The 17388-nt window shown below is 49.1% G+C and overlaps 2 protein-coding genes across 2 annotated transcripts in view; both read right to left on the minus strand.

The window, feature by feature from the left end:
- The window catches only part of LOC109272557 (vomeromodulin-like), a 286851-nt gene that overhangs the window by 88706 nt on the left and 180757 nt on the right, over positions 1 to 17388 (minus strand). The window lies entirely within an intron of this gene.
- On the minus strand, positions 10029 to 14495 carry BPIFA1 (BPI fold containing family A member 1). The gene is made up of 7 exons (XM_019458786.2): positions 14336 to 14495; positions 14003 to 14162; positions 12419 to 12526; positions 12127 to 12276; positions 11135 to 11219; positions 10474 to 10537; positions 10029 to 10069 (listed from the first exon to the last, which is right to left on the minus strand). Exons 1-7 carry the CDS (start codon positions 14493 to 14495, stop codon positions 10029 to 10031), a joined length of 768 nt encoding a protein of 255 aa, XP_019314331.2.

Consider the following 17388-nt stretch of genomic DNA (forward strand, 5'->3'; position numbering starts at 1 on the left):
GATTAGTTGGCCATATGTTTGTGGGTCCATTTCTGGATTTTCTATCTGTTCCATGGATCTGAGTGTCTGTTTTTCTGCCATGTCCAGTGCTTTTATTGGTAAATCTGGCAACCGTACTTTAGGGACTAGGCATTTAATAGCATAGGACAGTTTGGTGTGATAGTGTTTGGGGAAATAGTGAATACATTTACAGTCACACCCAATTGGAAAAAAAATCAGTATTTAAAATAATTTAAAGTAAAAATGACAAACAACGTACCAGATTTGGCCAGAGGCTCATGAATTGGTAATCCCTGGCAAAGAGCTTGGGCTCTAGAGGTTGACTGCAGGGATTCGAATCCTGGATCCACTGCTCACAAGCTGTATGACCTTGAGACTTAGAGGCTTCCTCTCTGTGAGGATTAAATAAGATCTGGCTTTGAAAGGGTTTAGCAAGTCGCTGGGCTACTCGGTACTGCTAAACAAATGTTAATCTTCAAGATGACTGCTAGGTTGCCTTGCAACAGCGCCATCTAGTGGGCACAGGACAGGAATGCGAGCGCGAGCTGGTGCAAGAAGGCTAGGATCCTGGGGGCTTTAGGGGGATCCAGTAGCCAGGCTAGTAACGCACTGGAATATGGGTTCCCAAGCTCCTTAGATTATAGTCACTCACATATCAAATCCCCTCCACAGCTTCTGCCACACACCAGCCACCATAACCTTTATTTATTTAATATTCTCCTTCAAATTGTCTCCCTATTTTTAAAGAAATCTATTCTAATAGGAAACGTTACAATTTTTAGTTAAATGCCCTAGCATCAACTTTCAGAAATAAAAGGCAGCCACATGGTGGCTTCACAAGGGAAACAGAAAAATGAAAACATTTTGGGTTTTCCTGGACAATGTGGCAAAAAGACGAATTGGAGCATCTCTCTGTCTCTCTCTCAACAGAGAGCTTGCCACAACAACACCCCAAGTATTAAAGACGGGCTAGCTTCCTACTGAGACTTTGTTCTGGCTGCCATCAGAAGAGGGGGGAAAGAATGAAAAAGGGAACAAGGACGTTCCGCCTTCGTGATTCAGCACCGCCTTCTCTGTGCAGAGTCTCACACAGCAGGGGCAGCACCTGTCGACACTGGAGGAGACACTGATGGGGGCAGACGTGTTGAAACTTGGGCCCTTCATCTCCACTTTGACCAGAACATTCCTTTTTTTTTTTTTTAAGTTTGTTTATTTATTTTGAGAGAGAGACAGAGTGAGGGGAGGAGGAGCAGAGAGAGGGAGACACAGAATCCCGAGCAAGCTCTGTGCTCTCAGCGCAGACCCCGATGTGGGGCTTGAACTCACAAACGGTGCAATCATGACCTGTGCTGAGATTAAGAGTCGGAGGCTCAACTGACTGAGCCACCCAGGCACCTCTTCACTAGAGCATTTCTGCTTTTATGTGGTTTGAATGCAGTGAAAAGGAAAATTGCTATTAAACAGTCAAAACAACAGTACAAAATCCATACCTTGCACTGCAGCCATTTCTACTTCCTGTGGAGGCTGAAGAATTTATCCGAGGAGAAAAGCCTCATTTGCTCAGGAAAATGGGCCTTTGGACCTTGAAGGCAATGCCCCTGGCATGGAGAGGGACACAGTGGTTTTAAAACGTGTCCACAATTTCTTTAAGCCCCCTTTAAGAAGGGGGACTACTTAGTGACTCACTTTTTTTTTTAATCTTTTTTTTTTTGAGAGACAGAGAGAGAGAGAGAGAGAGAGAGAGAGAGAGAGAGAGAGAGAGAAAGCATGAGTGGGGGAGGGGCAGAGAGAGAGAGAGGGAGACACAGAATCTGAAGCAGGCTCCAGGCTCTGAGCTGTTAGCACAGAGCCCGACGTGGGGCTCGAACTCACGAACCGTGAGATCATGACCTGAGCCAAAGTCGGCTGCTTAACCGACTGAGCCACCCAGGTGCCCCCTTAGTGACTCACTTCTAATGAAGAGATTATGACAGAAAATGAAGGTGTGTGATTTTTAAGACCAGCTCATAAAACCTGCAGCTTCCCTCTTTCCTCCTCTCTCAGATGGCTTGTTTCGGGAGAGGCCGCTGGCCTGTTGAGAGGAACATGGCCAGCAGCCCAACGGAGAGATCTGGGTGGTGAGGACCGGCGGCTTCCAGCCAACCGCCATGTGTGTGAATCATCTCGGGAGAGGATTGTCCAGCTCTGGTCAAACCTTTGGGAGATGCAGTGTTGGAAAACATCTTAACTGTAACCTCATGAGACACCTTGAGCCAGAAGACCCCAGCTAAGCCTTTTCTATATATTCTTGACCCACAGAAACTATGTGATAATAAATGCTTTTAAGCCACAAAGTTACGGATAGTTAGACAGCAACAGATAACTAATACAAGGGGGAAACAGAGGTAGCCAAGTGTAGCTATAGTGCAAATAAAACAATGTCCTTTTTGGGGACAGGGTTTTCATCTGAGACAAGGACTCAACAGCTGAACTCTGGACTCTCCCATTTCACACTTTAGAAGATTGAGTCGCAAAGAAGAGGATGCCATGCACTGAGCTCCGGGTCACGTTGCTGTTAATCCTCAAGAGGGCTGTGGGATCTTGAGCCGTCCTCAAGAGGAGGCTATTTTGCCTCCATCCAAGATCACGTGCAAGTGGGCGCTGGGTCTGGACCAGTGCTTGGCCTCTGGCTCCTACTCCACTGCCTTATCAAGTGCCCGGGCTCTCACCAGAGGAGCAGGAACCCTCCTCTGCACCCCTGTGTCCTTGGACTTGGAGGCTTGGAGGTGGGGAGACATGCATGCACGTTCCAGTTTGTCTTTGTGTCCCCCCACGTCACAACCATCTTCCGTTCCTGTCTGTCTGCCCTGCTGACTTCAGCTCCAGCTCCAGACACAAAGACAACAGCCTGGTGGAGCCCATTTAAGCCACTCCCACGGTTCTGTGAGTTGTAGGGATAAGGGGTCCCTACAAAGACCCCCTCATATACATCACTCCTAGTGGTTCTGTACGGATCAAACCCTGATTGACCCTGATACTCATTCTCCTTGTTTCCACTCTTGGATCCTGGTTGATTTGCTGTGAAACCAATGATTTCTTATGAAAGATCTTGAAGCTAGCTAACTCAGGGCAGCAACGTTTCCTGAGCCAGGTCTTCTACACATTATTTTGTGTTTACAGTAATGATGCACTGGTACTGTTAGGCCCCTCTCCCCTCTTTTCCAGTGATGAAGTGAGGCTCAAATAATTTGCTTGAGATGCTCTTCCAGGAAATCGTGGGCATGAATGATAATAATAGTTTATGTTTCTTTTTTTAAATTTATTTTTGTTTTTATTATTTTTTGATTTTTTAAGTGTTTATTTATTTTTGAGAGAGAGAGAGAGGACAGAAAGTGAGCAGGGGAGGGGCAGAGAGAGAGGGGGACACAGACTCTGAAGCAGGCTCCAGGCTCTGTGCTGTCAGCACAGAGCCCAATGCAGGGTTTGAACCTACAAACAGTGAGATCATGACTGGAACTGAAGTCAGATGCTTAACTGACTGAGCCGCCCAGGCTCCCCATTAATAGCTTATGTTAAGCCCTGACTAACTACATGCCAGGCATGGTGATAGGTACATGTGTTACATGCAGTGGCTGATTGGATCCTCACAAAACTCCTCTGAGATGGAGGTTTTGCAGATAAGGACACTGGGGCTCTGAATGTCTGGCCAGTGGAACATGAAGGAAGTGACCCACACCACTTTCAGCCGAGTCTTTAGTGATATCCGGCCCCTCTGCCCACCCTCACTGCCCCATCCTGGTGACGGCGGGGGTCGTGCACTGTAGTTGGGGTGGCCCTGAAATGGAATATGAAGTGAATGTCTGAATGAAGAATCAGACTTCCCGTGTCGGGCTCATTGAAGTGTCAGGCTCCTTTGTTACAGAAGCACTGCCTTGATTTGTTGTAACGAATACTGTGAAAATTTAGATTCCAATTTTGATGGAGTGAGCAATTTCTGAGATGTGACTATGGAGGATAATTAGTAAAAGAAGGAAAAGGGGTGTTGGGAATAGAAAGGGAATGAAAGCAGGTGGCAGAGAAACTGTTGAGGTTTTATGATGAAGACATGAGAGAGAAGGGGTCTGAGAGGCAGTAGACCCAGGCCCTCGTGAGGGAGTCGGGGAAGGGAAAGTGAGAGAACAAGTCAGATCGCTGAAATCTGAAATTAATGGGGGCGCTTGGGTGGCTCAAGTCAGTTAAGCATCTGACTCTTGATTGCAGCTCAGGTCATGAGCTCCCAGTTCGTGAGTTTAAGCCCTGCATCCGGCTCTGCACTGACAGTGTGGCACCTGCTTGGGATTCTCTCTCTTCCCCTGTCTCTGCCCTCCACCCCCTTCAAAAAAAAAAAAAAAAAACTAAAAAAAAAAATCTGAAATTAATCATCAAACAGAGACTGGTCTGTGTTGTAAGGGCAGGGACTCAAGCCCATTTCCTCCTACCCACTGGCTGACATTTAAGGCAGGCGTGCCTCTGAATAGCTGGTCACTGTGAATGGCCTGCCTCCCTCCTTTCCTCCTGAGAACATCTCCACTGGGTAGGACCCCGGGCTTCACGGGGCCAGTTCCTGCCCCCTAGTGGTTCAGAGCCTTCATGGTTTTGGTGAGACCTGCAGTCTTCACTCCCTCTGGTAGGTCAACTCCAGCTCACTGGCAATCTTTGACAGTTGTCATGCGTGTCCCATGGAGTCATCTGTGGCCTCTGTAGAATGCCAGAGGAAATGCCACTGGACAAGACAGGCTGACCGGGGCAGGCTCACCAGGCTGAAGGGCAAGGGCTGTGGGCGAATTTATCAGAGACAAGACAGAGCCTACAGAGCCAGACAGCCTGGCTTTGAATCCTGGCTCCACACTCACCAGTGCGTGTCCCCGGGCAAGTGAGTCCATCTCTCTGTGCCTCAGGCTCTGCATCTGGGAGGTGGGGCAATAACAACACAACCCTCCAGGGCTATTGGATTCATGAGATTAAGCTACCAAAAGCCTAGAGCAGAGCCTGGCGCAGAGTAGGGGCAAAATAGGAGTCTGCTGCTGTTCCTCCTGCCTCTCCTTGCAATGCCTGTGAGGGCCGTGGGATCGTGTTGGGGAGCAGAGTGGGGTGTGGGAGGGGGAGGCACAGGAGGAATGAGCGACAGCTCCTCTGATCTCCCTTCTGTGGGTCTGGTTGCCTCGCTCCTGCCCCAGCCCCACCTGCCCTGGCTGGTGACTTCAGGGATCTGACTCAACTTCTCTGTGCCTCTGCAAAGGGGGGCCAATCACAACAGTACCTACCTCAGAGGGCTGTGCGGAGGATTAAAGAAGCGATTACAAGTTAAACCTGCGATTGCAGAGAATATGAGCCAGAACTTCACCCTGAGTCTTCCTGAATTTCTGACCCACAGAAACCACAGAGCGTCACAAAATGAGTATTGTTGTTTAAGCCACTTAATTTGGGGGTGGCATGGTACACAGAAATAGTAGCTAGGACATGAACATGAGAGGACCCCTTCAGACTTTATCTTGTGATGGAGAGCAGGAGCAAAATTGAATGTGTGCCGTGGTCTATCCCAAGTGAATGCAAATTGCTTCTGAAGTCATTATCTGATGAGGACTGAGAAGAACACGTTTTCCAGATAGATAACTGCACACCAAGCACCAGAGTCTGCATTTAGCCGTTCTAGTAGGATGCTACGACCGGGAGGGTACTTGATTAAGTTACTGGTAGTCCACCATCATCTGCCATAAGCCATTGGGTTTTGCAGATTGGAGAGTTGAGATGGATGGAGTAAGCTGACCCTACCTTGTCCTTCCTACAGAATGAAACTAAAATGCTGGACACAGTGAATGAAGTAGCTCTCTGGGGATTCTGAAAGATAAATGGTGGCAGGTGGCCGCAGAAGGAAGTCATAACTGAAAGAATGAGTGATCCAAAGCTGAGTTTCCTGAGTTTTTATTCCTCCTGTATCTTTCCTCCTGGATTCAAAGGCAGTGTGAGTCATGACACTGTGTGCAGGTGTGAATACAAAAAGCTTCAAGAGAAGTCCTCTCCTTCTGATCCAAGAACCAGGAAGGGGGCTGCCCTACAAGTAGAGACATTGGAGGAAATCCCTTGTTTGAGAACACAGCCCACAGAAGGCAGGTTGGAACTTGAAACTAACTGGCTTAGGCTGAATCTCACTGGGTCAGTTGCTAAACCAAACGGCCCTGCCCCCCAACATTCTCCACAGGATTTAAATAGGACCCAGAGTCTCGTAACATTGTGCTAAAAATGTCTAGGGGCACCTGGGGGGCTCAGTCGGTTAAGCGTCTGACTCTTGATTTTGGCTCAGGTCATGATTTCATGGTTTGTGAGTTCAAGCCCCACATCGGGCTCTACGCTGACAGCATGGGGCCTGTTTGGAATTTTCTCTCTCCCTCTCTCTGTCCGTCTCCCACTCCCACTCTCTCTGTCTCTCGAAATAGACAAAGAACCATTAAAAAAAACTTAAAAAAATAAAAATGTCTACTACAACAACACATTGGAGATGGATCCAATCTGAATAAGAGGAAGAAAGAAAGCGGAAAGAAGCAAGCAGAGCCTCAATAGAGCCAGTGTAGATCATCACAAAAGATCTACATTCATGTCATGAGAGACTCAGGATGACAGAAGAATGGTGCAGAAAAGAACTTTGAAGAAGTAATGGTTAACAACTTTCAGTGAAGTCTCACTTTCCGGATGGCGGTATGAGGAGGCTTGGGGGCCCATCCTCCCGTGAAGCAAACATAACTGGTGAAAACTATAAACCCAGACTGTTCATCTCAGCGCCAACATGTAAAGAGCTCGGAAGCTGTCATTCCCACCTTCACGGTGAGAAAAGAGCTCAATACGGACAATCAGTAACTCTCTCAGGCCTGTCATAGGGCAAACTGCCATCCCCAGATCTGGAGAGACAGGTGAACACATAAAATTACAGCCGAGGTCAGCTTACCTGAAGCAGAGGCTGCTGGGGAGGAACACTTAAAATGTAATTGTGACAAATTGCCAAAGCCTGAGTGTGGACTAGCTTGAGAGTTAGAAACCCCCAGTCTTCACATCTGTCTGCCATCTTGACAAAGGTCCTTGGAGGAAAGGCTGTTGAAACTAGGTGAACTCTGAGTCAAGTCAAGTCAAGACAGCCTTGAGAGTGGGATCTTGCAGGGAACTAACAAGGCAGATCAAATAATGACCATTTTATGGGAATGAGGCTTTGAAGTTATTTCAATTCTGTTCTGCCTGTCTCCAGTGGCTTCTAGGCTACTGATTTTCACCAAGATTGTGGGCATTTGGTTTTCAAGTCTTCTGTGAAGTCGGAGAGTGGGAGATGGGACCAGGGTCAATTAAAACGCCCCAGAGCTCGCTGTCCTTACCAAGATTCAGCAATTTTAATTGAATAAGCACACCCCAGATTGCTGCAAACCTTTGGTTAATTCAGAGAGTTCTGAAAAAGCTGGTTCTGACAATTTTTTTTTTTTTTGCCAGCTTTCTCATGGCTTTTCCATAGGAGAGAATTTTTAGAGGTCTTCAATCTGCCATTGTCACTGACATCCTTTTGAGAGAGCTTTTAAAATGTGAAAATGTTATCACTATTTAAAAGTCATGAACGTGTTCTGATTGACCTGGCTGCCTGTCAGACTATTGTGTATCCAGGGCAGTCTTAGACTAGTTAGTTAGGAATTGAAGTTGTTAGCAGAGGGGAAAGACCCATCTGTGGGCTATAGAAAGAAGTCCGAGGGAGCACTGGGAAAATAGTATTCAGAGATGGGCAGTGGATGTGTGTTCAAATAGGAATGCAGTTTGGTGCCATGGCCAGAGGGCAGCAGGACCAGTGCTGATGGTACCAGGTGTGTGTGCCTGTCCTTATTCAGGTTGATTCTTGGGACCTCAGCCAAGGGGGACACTCAGTATTGACTTCATGCCTACCCAAAAAGGGACTTGAAAGTAACTAATGCCTGGACTCTCCTCAAACCCAGTCAGGTCCTGATTGCTGGTTTCCAGTCTGGAAGGTTCTTCTGTACTTTAGGGCACTGACTAGGTAGACAGATGTTCACAATGATCATTCATCTGCTTATAAAATTCAAAGATCTTCTACTTCTGTGAAGGTGGAAGATGTTTCCTTCCTTATGTCCTCACCAGAAGACACCTGCTGGTTTCCTACAATAAACCTTGAAGTTCTGAACTATGTGACTATCTTCCCATGATGCCATGTTGGTTAGTGACAACAGTAGGCGGGTATGGTGGTACGTCTGGACTTGATGAAAGATGTTTCGCAGGGGTTGAGAAACACCAGCCTGAATCTGGTCATTCTCACAAGGTCAGTGGGGTCTCCCAAAGCACAAAGGACAAGGTTTTTGTGACGTTTTGAGTTTGCCTTTTTGTCATTCTATGACCTGTGCAAGTCATCCACATATCCCCATGGCCTCCGTGCCCTCATCTGTGGAGTAAGACAGTTGGGCTAGTCCTCTAAGGACCTCAAACAATGGTTGCAAAATTAGTTTTTATTTGAGGGGACAACCTTTCCCAGCCTGGGTAGCCCTGTTCTTCATTCTTGCCTCCAATTTTTCATATATTGTATCTGCACTCACTCTCAACTTCCTTTCATCTCTTCCTCTTCTTGGTTTCTAAAAACCAGGCATCTTCCTCCAAAAATAAGACTCTTATGGCATCAATAATCTTTTCATATGCATCTCCAATGACTCTCCTCTATGCCTGTGAACCATGAGCGCTTGGGACCAGTTTATCTTTCCTCCTATACTTCCTCCTTGTCATCCTTATCACCCTCTTGCTGAGAAAACAGAAAAGAAGTTAGTTTAACTGGATGCCAGTGAGCAAAGAGGAGTGGCATATGACTTGTGATCCACCAGATTCCTGGATATCTCCCTCAGGGTCTCCCAGGCACTTCCACGCAGCATGCCCAAAGCTAAAGGTATGATCTTCCTGCTGGAGTCTACTCCTCCCACATCCCTAGTTCCCTTCAAGCTCCCCAACCTGGTACATGGGCAGCAACCTGTACCTCACCTGGTCCCTCACCTACACTCTCAGGTCCACCTCCTGAACATCTCTCAAATATACCATTTCACTTCTTGTATGGCAAACTTGTGCGTCATCATCTATGCCTGGAGTGTTACGTTTATCCCCAACCACTTGTCCACCCATCCTAAGGACCCCAGAGCAGTCGCTCTGAAATCCACACTCATCTGAACATCTCCCTGTCTAGCTGAAAACCATAAAGTTCTATAGTGTAAAGTCCAAACTCTGTTCTATGGCTCCAACCACCCAGGCCGGGGTTCTTTCCAATATACTAGCTCTCAGATGATGGTGAAGAATGACAAGGGCCCCTGTGCAGAGAAAGAGCAACTTTATTTGGTGAGGAACATGGGCTGTAACACGTGCCTGTGGGAAAGGAGGGAGAGCAGTTTCCTTGGAGAGAAGGCTGCTCTGGTTCCCACATAGTGGCCGTGTCATTGTCCAGGACATGGGTCAGCCTTCTGTGAGCCCTCGGAAGCTGGGCAGAGAGTGGATTGAGCAGCAGGAAGTGGGTCTGTTGGGAGAAGCCCCCAGTCAGAATGGAGACTGACAGTCACTGACTTTTGTTGGTATTGGCCCATCATCAAACTTGCCCTCTAAAGGAAGGGGAGGGGGCTGAGAACCTCAGGCTAGCTTCTGGGGCCTGGGGCCAAGGGGACTCCTTGTGCATTTGTTTGAGTGCATTGGTATCCATGTGTACCTATGTGTGGTGTGTGTGTGTATCCATAGCCATGTGTATTTCTCTTTGTAGCTGTGTTGTGGTGCTGTCTGTGTCTCTCCACCTCTGTCAGCATTTCTGTGGACTTCTCTGTGCATCTCTGTGTACCTCTGTGTGGCTGTTTGTCTCCCTTTGGAGATAGTCACTGTCCCAATAGAGTCACTGTCCCAAGCCCCCCTCTGTCCCCTGCCAGGAGAAGAGCAGCAACACCCAAATCCTGGGGATTGGGGAACAGCACTCACCAGTTTGACAGAGGCTGTGTCCCTTCCCGGAAGGCTTAGACCTTGATGACAAATTCCAGCCCATGGATCAGCATGTCTGGAAAATGAAAGAATAACCACTGCAGACCAGAGTGATGATCCCGGTGTGAAGGAGTTCAGAGATATCCCATACTCCCCGGAGGCCTGGGGACGGGCACTGGGAACTCTGGTGATCCCACTAAGCTCGGGTGAAGCTTGGCAGGGCTAACACCTCCTTCCACCAACCAGCTCAGCTGTTTTCAGTGTCGGTCTGCTGGAGGCGGGCGGGGGGGTGGGGGAAGCAAGGCCTATCCATTGACATTATCTGGATAATTAAAAGCAAAAAAAAAAACCCAAAAACCCGCAATGGGGAGAGCTGAGGCTGGAAGGATCTGGCTCTCTCCTATGGTGTGCAGGGATGGGCTCCTTGGGGGAAAATCGCTGTTCTGGAAAGGGAGATAGGCCTTGGAAGTGGGTACTTACCAGCAATGGAATGTACCAGGGTGACGTCCAAGTGGCTGAGAACCTCATTGACCAGAGGGCACACCTGACCCAGGGGCAGAGAGAGGCATGAGGCAAAGTGGCACCTGTAGGGAGGCCCTGGGTGCAGCAGTATCCCAAGGATGGATTCTCTGGGGGAGATTTTCTATCATTTTTCCGTGTCTGAGAGTGTTTGGTTCTAAGCAGTCTCACAGATGAATGCTTACACATTCACACGGGCAGAGGGAGAAAAGGGAGGTGTGTACGTGAAGCGCCCAATCACATGAGCCAGTGTTCACCGTGTGATAGGACACCTGCTTCTAACTAGAGCTCCTCTGGGAGAGGTGAGTTTCTAGTTATAGGAGGCACCCTAGCATAGGCTGGAAGAGTGCTTGCCTACAGCCCTGGTGAGGGTGGCCTGGGAGCTTCCTGGGGCAGGGGCCAATCCATTTCAGCTGTAGTGTGGACGTGCCCAGGGCCTGGCCCACAGCAGGAACCAATCAATGCATTTTGAAGGGTGGAAAGAAGAAACACAGACACATGGTTCAGCGGACAGGGAGACATATCAAACTGAGGGGTTCAGAAAACCTCGCTCCAAGGGATTCTTTCATCCTGAGAAGCTCTATGACCTAAGGATCAGGAGCTGCCACTTTTATTCACTTACCTTGCCCTGTACCAGCTCAGGAAGGACTTCATTCAAGATGCCGCTGAGACTGTCGACAAGGCTTTGAACGGGGAGGGGAGCAAATCTGAAAGAGAAAATCCAGGGGGCAGTGCAGAGGCCTGGGGTTGGTATGGAGAAGCCTTCAGCGGGGCTACTGTGCCTGTGTCAGTCTCAGTACTCCATGACTAAAATGGGGCCTTGTCCACTCACACCCTCATGCAGGTGAACACCAGGGGGTCCAGCCAAAGGGAGTGGCACCCTACACAGCAGTACATATAGTAGGTATGAATAGAATAAACATACAGTTCCAGCATACAGTAGGTATTCAGTGAGACTTTGTAGAATCCATAAATGGATGAACAGTGCTTAGTACATTGTTGTCATGAGAATTCAACGAGATATGTGTGAAATACAACATATGTGCTCAGTGAATGTTAATCATGCTGAGGACGACTTCTGCACATTATGCATGACTCAGTCTCCCTGTGACAGGTAACTGAAATAAGGAAACCAGGTCGGCTGCATAGCTGTTTTACCCCATACTGGGACAAAGCATTCTCGCACCTGTTGTCTTAGTGGATTCAATCAAGAGCCCCAAAGTGCCTCTGTAGTACGGTGATATGAGTACGCTGAGACTCTAACTGGGGAGGCACTGTCCATGTTCACACAAGAATCCCTCTACTTCTCTACATGCCCCTCTGGTAGGTGGGCTTGAACTCAGATTTTTGATTGCCTGATCTAGCATAAAACTGGTCAGCCCCACCAAAGAAAAGATGAGTGGCTATTTACCCATCCATCCATCCATCCATCCATCTATCCATCCATCTATCCATCCATCCATCCATCCATCCATCCATCCATCCATCCATCCATCTTCCCACCCTTCCACCCTCCCACTCATCCATACTCCCATTGTTCTGTCTTCCCAGCCATCTGTCCATCATCTCATCAATATTGTTTCTGGGCAGGAGAAGCCACCCCTCTGGCCTCACCCATCAAGCAGAGAGATTTGCAGTCTCCCAGGGGAGTGAGTGCAGTCACCAAGAACCAGGTGGATCTTCCCCTGTTCATTTTTCACAGCTAAAATTTCTGCAGTGATGTTTAGCTTCACAGCCAGCTTTAACAGACTTCCGACCAGGGGCCTGCAGAGGAAACAGTTTGCTGCATCTGTATCTGAGTTGAAAACTCATATCTATTAGACTCCAACACCCCTTTATGGCTATGCATTGCATCAGGGTCTCCTTTGGTGAGCCACCCTCCCCTTCCTCCCTGGGGTCCACTCACGTATTCACATTGAGGATCATGCCCAAAGGGATGGTGACATAGAGACGATGGCCATCAGGGCTCTGCACAAGGCCTAGTTCCAGGAGCTGGGGATTAGTGATCTTCAGACTGTCCAAGAAGCAACATTGGAGGGAGGAATATTAGCTCCTTCAGCCCCAAATCTGGAAACCACCTTTAATCCAAACTGTACCCATCCCAGAGGAGGAGCTACCCATGAGATGGGATGGGGGAGAAAAGAGGGGAGTCTTGCAGCAAAGGCCACATGAGTTCTGAGTCACACATCAGTGTTTCCCAGTCTCTGCACTGGGTCAGAGCCTAACACACCATGCCCCTCTCTGCATCTCATGTCTATGAGGTATTCCAGGGTGGAGGCTGTGTCTGGATTATATTTGCATCCTGTATACCAGCTCAGAGTCTTACAAAGAAGGGGCCTACTCCATATTGGTTGACTTTGTGGATTGATGAATGGGTGGGAGGATGCATGGGAGAGTAGCTGGTTAGATGGTAGAGAGAATGGACAAATGGATGGATAGATGAGTGGGTGAGTGGATGAGAGTACGTGGAGTAAGTCCCTCACAAACATTTATGGGTAAGAAGCACCTACTGCTTCTGGTTCCTGCCATAACCGTCAGTGGCGGGTCAATCAACAATGGTCACAATCAGATCAAGGAGCAGGAAGTCAGGGAGAATGGAGAGAGGATGGAAGAAAGACTCTCCTCTGAGCCGATCTTACAACCAGTGTGCCAGGTGATTACATCTCTCCTAATCTCCCTGACAGTTTTTCTCTGTGGGTACTATGATCTCATCTTACAGATGGAGAAACCAAGCCCAGGGAGACTGTGTGCCTTGGTTTCCTGTCACCCAGCAAGTACATGGTGCATTTGGAAATCAAACTCAAGTCTATCTGTCTGTCTTCAAGTCAGGGCAAGCGCCTGGGTGGGTAGGAATCTTGGAAATGGCTTTGATCCAGCCCTGTCAAGGACCCAGGATTTGCCAGCTCCCTGGCATCAAACTTCCCATTATTGCCGCTCGCTTAGGGAGCTCTCGGGTGTCTCGTGGGAACCCCACATCAGACTGCTCAGTGGACATCCACTGATGACATAATTGAGGAGAGTTGCATCCACTTTCTTGCTTACATCAAGGGTCACCTGTGTTCTGAAGGATCCCACAGGTGAGGAGAACAGAATTACCACTGTGTGGTGGGAAAGCCTTGGCTTTGGACTTAAGTAAATTAGAGTTAGAGCTCTTGCTTAGCATCACTCTAGTTGTGTAAGCCCAGGCAACTTTCCGTGCTTCAGTTTTTCCATCTGTAAACTGGAGATTATTACTTCGACCTGAAAGGGTTGTGAGGGTTATAGATGATGCTGGGGACTCAAGATATGCATCAGGACTGGGGGCAATCCCCGGTTCAGGAGGGCTGGTGTTCCTCACCAGACTGTGAGAAGGCTGTCATGAGTCCTGGCCTCATGTTCAGACCACCCTCCCCCCACCTCCTCCTCCAGGGCCACTGCCTGGGGCTCCCAGATCTCCATGGAGGTTATCTGGTGGGGGTGGGGACCAAGGCCCTATTTTATGACTACTCACTCAATGATGTTGTTCAGGACAGGGACCAATGAAGTCACTTTCCCAAGCAGGCCCCCAAGCAGGCCCCCAGAAGTGTCTCCTCCAGTCTTCAGGATGTCCAAGAGTGGAAGGTTTTGTAGAGTGCCCAACAGACCCCCAGAGAGCAGGCCACTGCTGAGACCTGGAAATGGGTGTAGGGGTAGGTCCTTGGGGGGTCAAATCTGACAATTCCAGATCCTCAGCCCCTCTCTCCCAATCATCCCTGTCTCCCTCCCCACACTGAACAGTTGGACACACACACACACACACACACACACACACACACACGCCTGAAAGAGGTTGTCACAGACTCACCACTTGTTAAGCTTCCAGCAAGATCTGTGTGATGTGGGGCCTGGGGTGGAGTCCCAGCCAAAAGCAGGTTCTGGTCCAGGGGCACGGGCAGGACTTCCATCTGGGCTGTGGTATGGGCCAGCAGCCCACAGAGGACAATGAGGCCCCCAGTTTGAAACATCTTCTGTCTTGGTATCTGTGGATAGAACAATGGGTCTAATGTAGCCCAGATACCAGAGAGGAATTACCCACCATCTGCCTCCTGGCTCTCGAACACCAGGAAGTGAATGGCAATAGCTAACAACACTACTCAGCGTTTCCTCTGGCCCAGACATCAGGGTAGGCACTCCAGATCTGGTAACTGATTTCATCTTAACCATCCCCTAAGATGTGGGAGCATATTACCTGCACTGTACAGATGAGCAGAGGGAGGTCTTGTGAGTGTAGGTAACTTCCCCCAAGGTTTCAAGCACACAGTAGGGGTGGGATTTGAAGCCAGATCTGTCTGACCCAAAGGCCTTAAGTTAAGTGACCATCAGATTTATTCTCCAATTGGGCTTGCTTGCAGTGGCCTGCCCCTAGTTCTTGCTGTCCAGACAAGAGAATGGAAAGGCTGAGGGGCTGAACTGCTTTGCTATTATCCCCAGGAAGTCTTTTGGCCCAGGTCCAGCTTGCGATGGTTTGTGGAAACCCTTTGAAATCACAGAGGTCATGTGGCCATGGCCATCATCTCATCCAGTGCTGGGGAAATCCTGGGGCCATTCAGAGTCCTCATTGCATAAGGAGAATCAAGGGACCAGAGAGGGGTAATGACTTTCTCAAGGTCACACAGCAACTTGATAGCAGAGTTGTAGTTGGAGATAGGTTTCCGAGCCCCCATCCCCCAAACATCCACACTATCTTTTCTACACCTTTCTCTTCTCCCTCAAGCTAACCTGAACAAAATTTGGAGGCAGTCCCTGACATCTGGCTGCCTTTTGGACTGTCCCCTCCCAGATATCACCAACCCTGTCACAGAGCTATTTGGCAGCCAGCAAAGGTGTCAAAAGCTGCTTTGGGCAAAATTTCATCAACTGGCTGATGCGGCCAAAGCACCCTCATTGCTGTGGCTGGCTGGAATCGAAAACGCTTTTTGGTCCCAAGAGCCAGTTGTGGCTCTCAAACTTAGATCGCGTTCTCTGAACTCTGTTGGGAAACAGGCCTTTTATGAATCCAGTGGAAGCTAAGGACCCTAGCTAAGGATGCTGGTCTGAATCCACAATGGCAACCCCAAGTTAACACTCCTGCCGTAGAGATTTTGATTTAGGATATGAAGAGCACGCTCCTGAGTGAAGCCTATCATGGGATTTCGCCAGTGTGCAATTGCAGCTGCAGCCATACGCTCCCCCTCGCCATCAAATTCTCTTTACATTTCCACATTCAAACCTTGCATCGATGTTACTGCCCTCTCAGGGAAGCAGAGTGAATGGCCATTCCCATTCCCCCGAAAATCCCTCTGAAAGAGACCCCCAATGAGTGATCCTAAGTGCAGCCAGCCGGTGCCCACCCCACAGCCTGGGCCACCCAGGGCCGCCGAGCAGGAGTGGGACGGGCATGGGACAGGCAGGTCTCACCTGGGCTTCTCGGAGGTCCTGGCGGCTCTCCCTGCTCTCCTCTCCCCTCGCCTGCTTGCTCCTGCACAGGAGGTAGTGTCTTTTATAGTGTGCGAATCAGGAAATGTGCGATCAGATGATGGGTTTCTAGATAATTCAGAATTCTGCGATCCGGTGGTGTCTTTCAGGGCTCTCCAAGGTAAATAATTGCCAATCACATTAGTAGATGGGACACTTAAGCCACTTGATGGACAAGTTAAACAGAGAAAAACTTGAGATGGGGATGTTACTCAAGACTTCATGGTTTCATGCGCAGGGCTGAGGCTGGGGGCCCATGCGCCCAGGTGGCAGATCACATTTGGAACTCGCGAGAGGCAGCCAGCTGGGGCTCGGGAAGAAGCCTCTCCTGATGAGGCTCTTTTCCATTCCTGGTCCAGTTCTTCTCCATTTGGAGGATTCTCGCTCCCAAAGTGTCAGAAGTTTCAAACTGCCTCTGACTTTCCTACATCTGGGGTCTCCTGTTTTCTGAGTCCCTGTTGCACGACGTGCCGGGGGCTACACATCCTGGCCAGAACCCTGGGAGGGAGAGGATGCCGCCCTGCTCCTTTGCACAGTGGGACAAGCGCCCAGACACAGTGAGGATGGGGCAGAGTCAGAATTTCTCTCACTGGACGATCACAATAAAACAGTGTCGACCGCTGACACTTGCCGAGCTCTTGCTGAATGCCAGCCTGGCATTGTTTTTCATATTCAGCAACCCCATGAATCCTCCCAGGGTGTGGGCTGGGAAGGAGTAGCCCTATTCTACAAGGGGAGAACCGAGGCTTGGAGTGTGAGTGGACACGTCCAGATTTGCACAGCGGGCACGGGGCCGAGGCCTTCACACTCCAGCCCGTTCTCGGAGTCACTGTGCTGAGGCACGAAGACACCTTCCTCACACTCACTTGCGCATTTTGCTTTTCCACATCTCATGCTCTTATGAAATTTCACTTTTATATCCTGGAAGACTCTTTCCAGGTTCCCAGGCCTGAAGGATGCTGTGGTATCCTGGTCTCTGCCTTTACCCTTTCTTCTTCCCTCCCCCAAATGAAGTAATAAGGCATCTGTCCCCACCGCTTGGGCCTTTGAATCCATTTTGAAGATGAAACAGCTGAGTCGTGGAGAGGTCAAGGTCGCAGACTGGTGAGAGCAGCTCTTGTCCTGCAAATCCTAACATCTTAAGAGCAAAAGTAAAAGAGGAGGAGGAAATGCATATTTATTGAGCACTTACTATGTGCCAGGTGCTCTCCCCACCTGAACCTCTTCTTCATCAGCATTGGTAGGTATTGTTGCCCCTCAAATGTCAGATAAGGAGACTGAGGTTCAGAGAGGGGGACTACTTCCCAGGGACACACAGCGAGTGAGTGGTGGAGTCAGGATTCGGCCCTGTGAGCCATGCTGCCTTCCTCCAGGCCAGGCCCTCCCTGAATCTGCTCTCACTTC

The sequence above is a fragment of the Panthera pardus genome, unplaced genomic scaffold (assembly GCF_024362965.1).
Source record: "Panthera pardus isolate Hobbes unplaced genomic scaffold, ASM2436296v1 HiC_scaffold_25, whole genome shotgun sequence".
Classification (NCBI taxonomy): domain Eukaryota; kingdom Metazoa; phylum Chordata; class Mammalia; order Carnivora; family Felidae; genus Panthera; species Panthera pardus.

What these genes read in the sequence shown, in the direction of transcription:
- BPIFA1 (XM_019458786.2), bottom strand. Translation starts at nt 14,495, where the DNA reads ATGTTTCAAACTGGGGGCCTCATTGTCCTCTGTGGGCTGCTGGCCCAT. An exon ending in ATGATCCTCAATGTGAATAC is followed by an intron (nt 12,277 to 12,418) that starts GTGAGTGGACCC and finishes TTTCCTCTGCAG; the next exon opens with GCCCCTGGTCGGAAGTCTGT. An exon ending in CTGAGCTGGTACAGGGCAAG is followed by an intron (nt 10,538 to 11,134) that starts GTAAGTGAATAA and finishes CCCCTGGGTCAG; the next exon opens with GTGTGCCCTCTGGTCAATGA.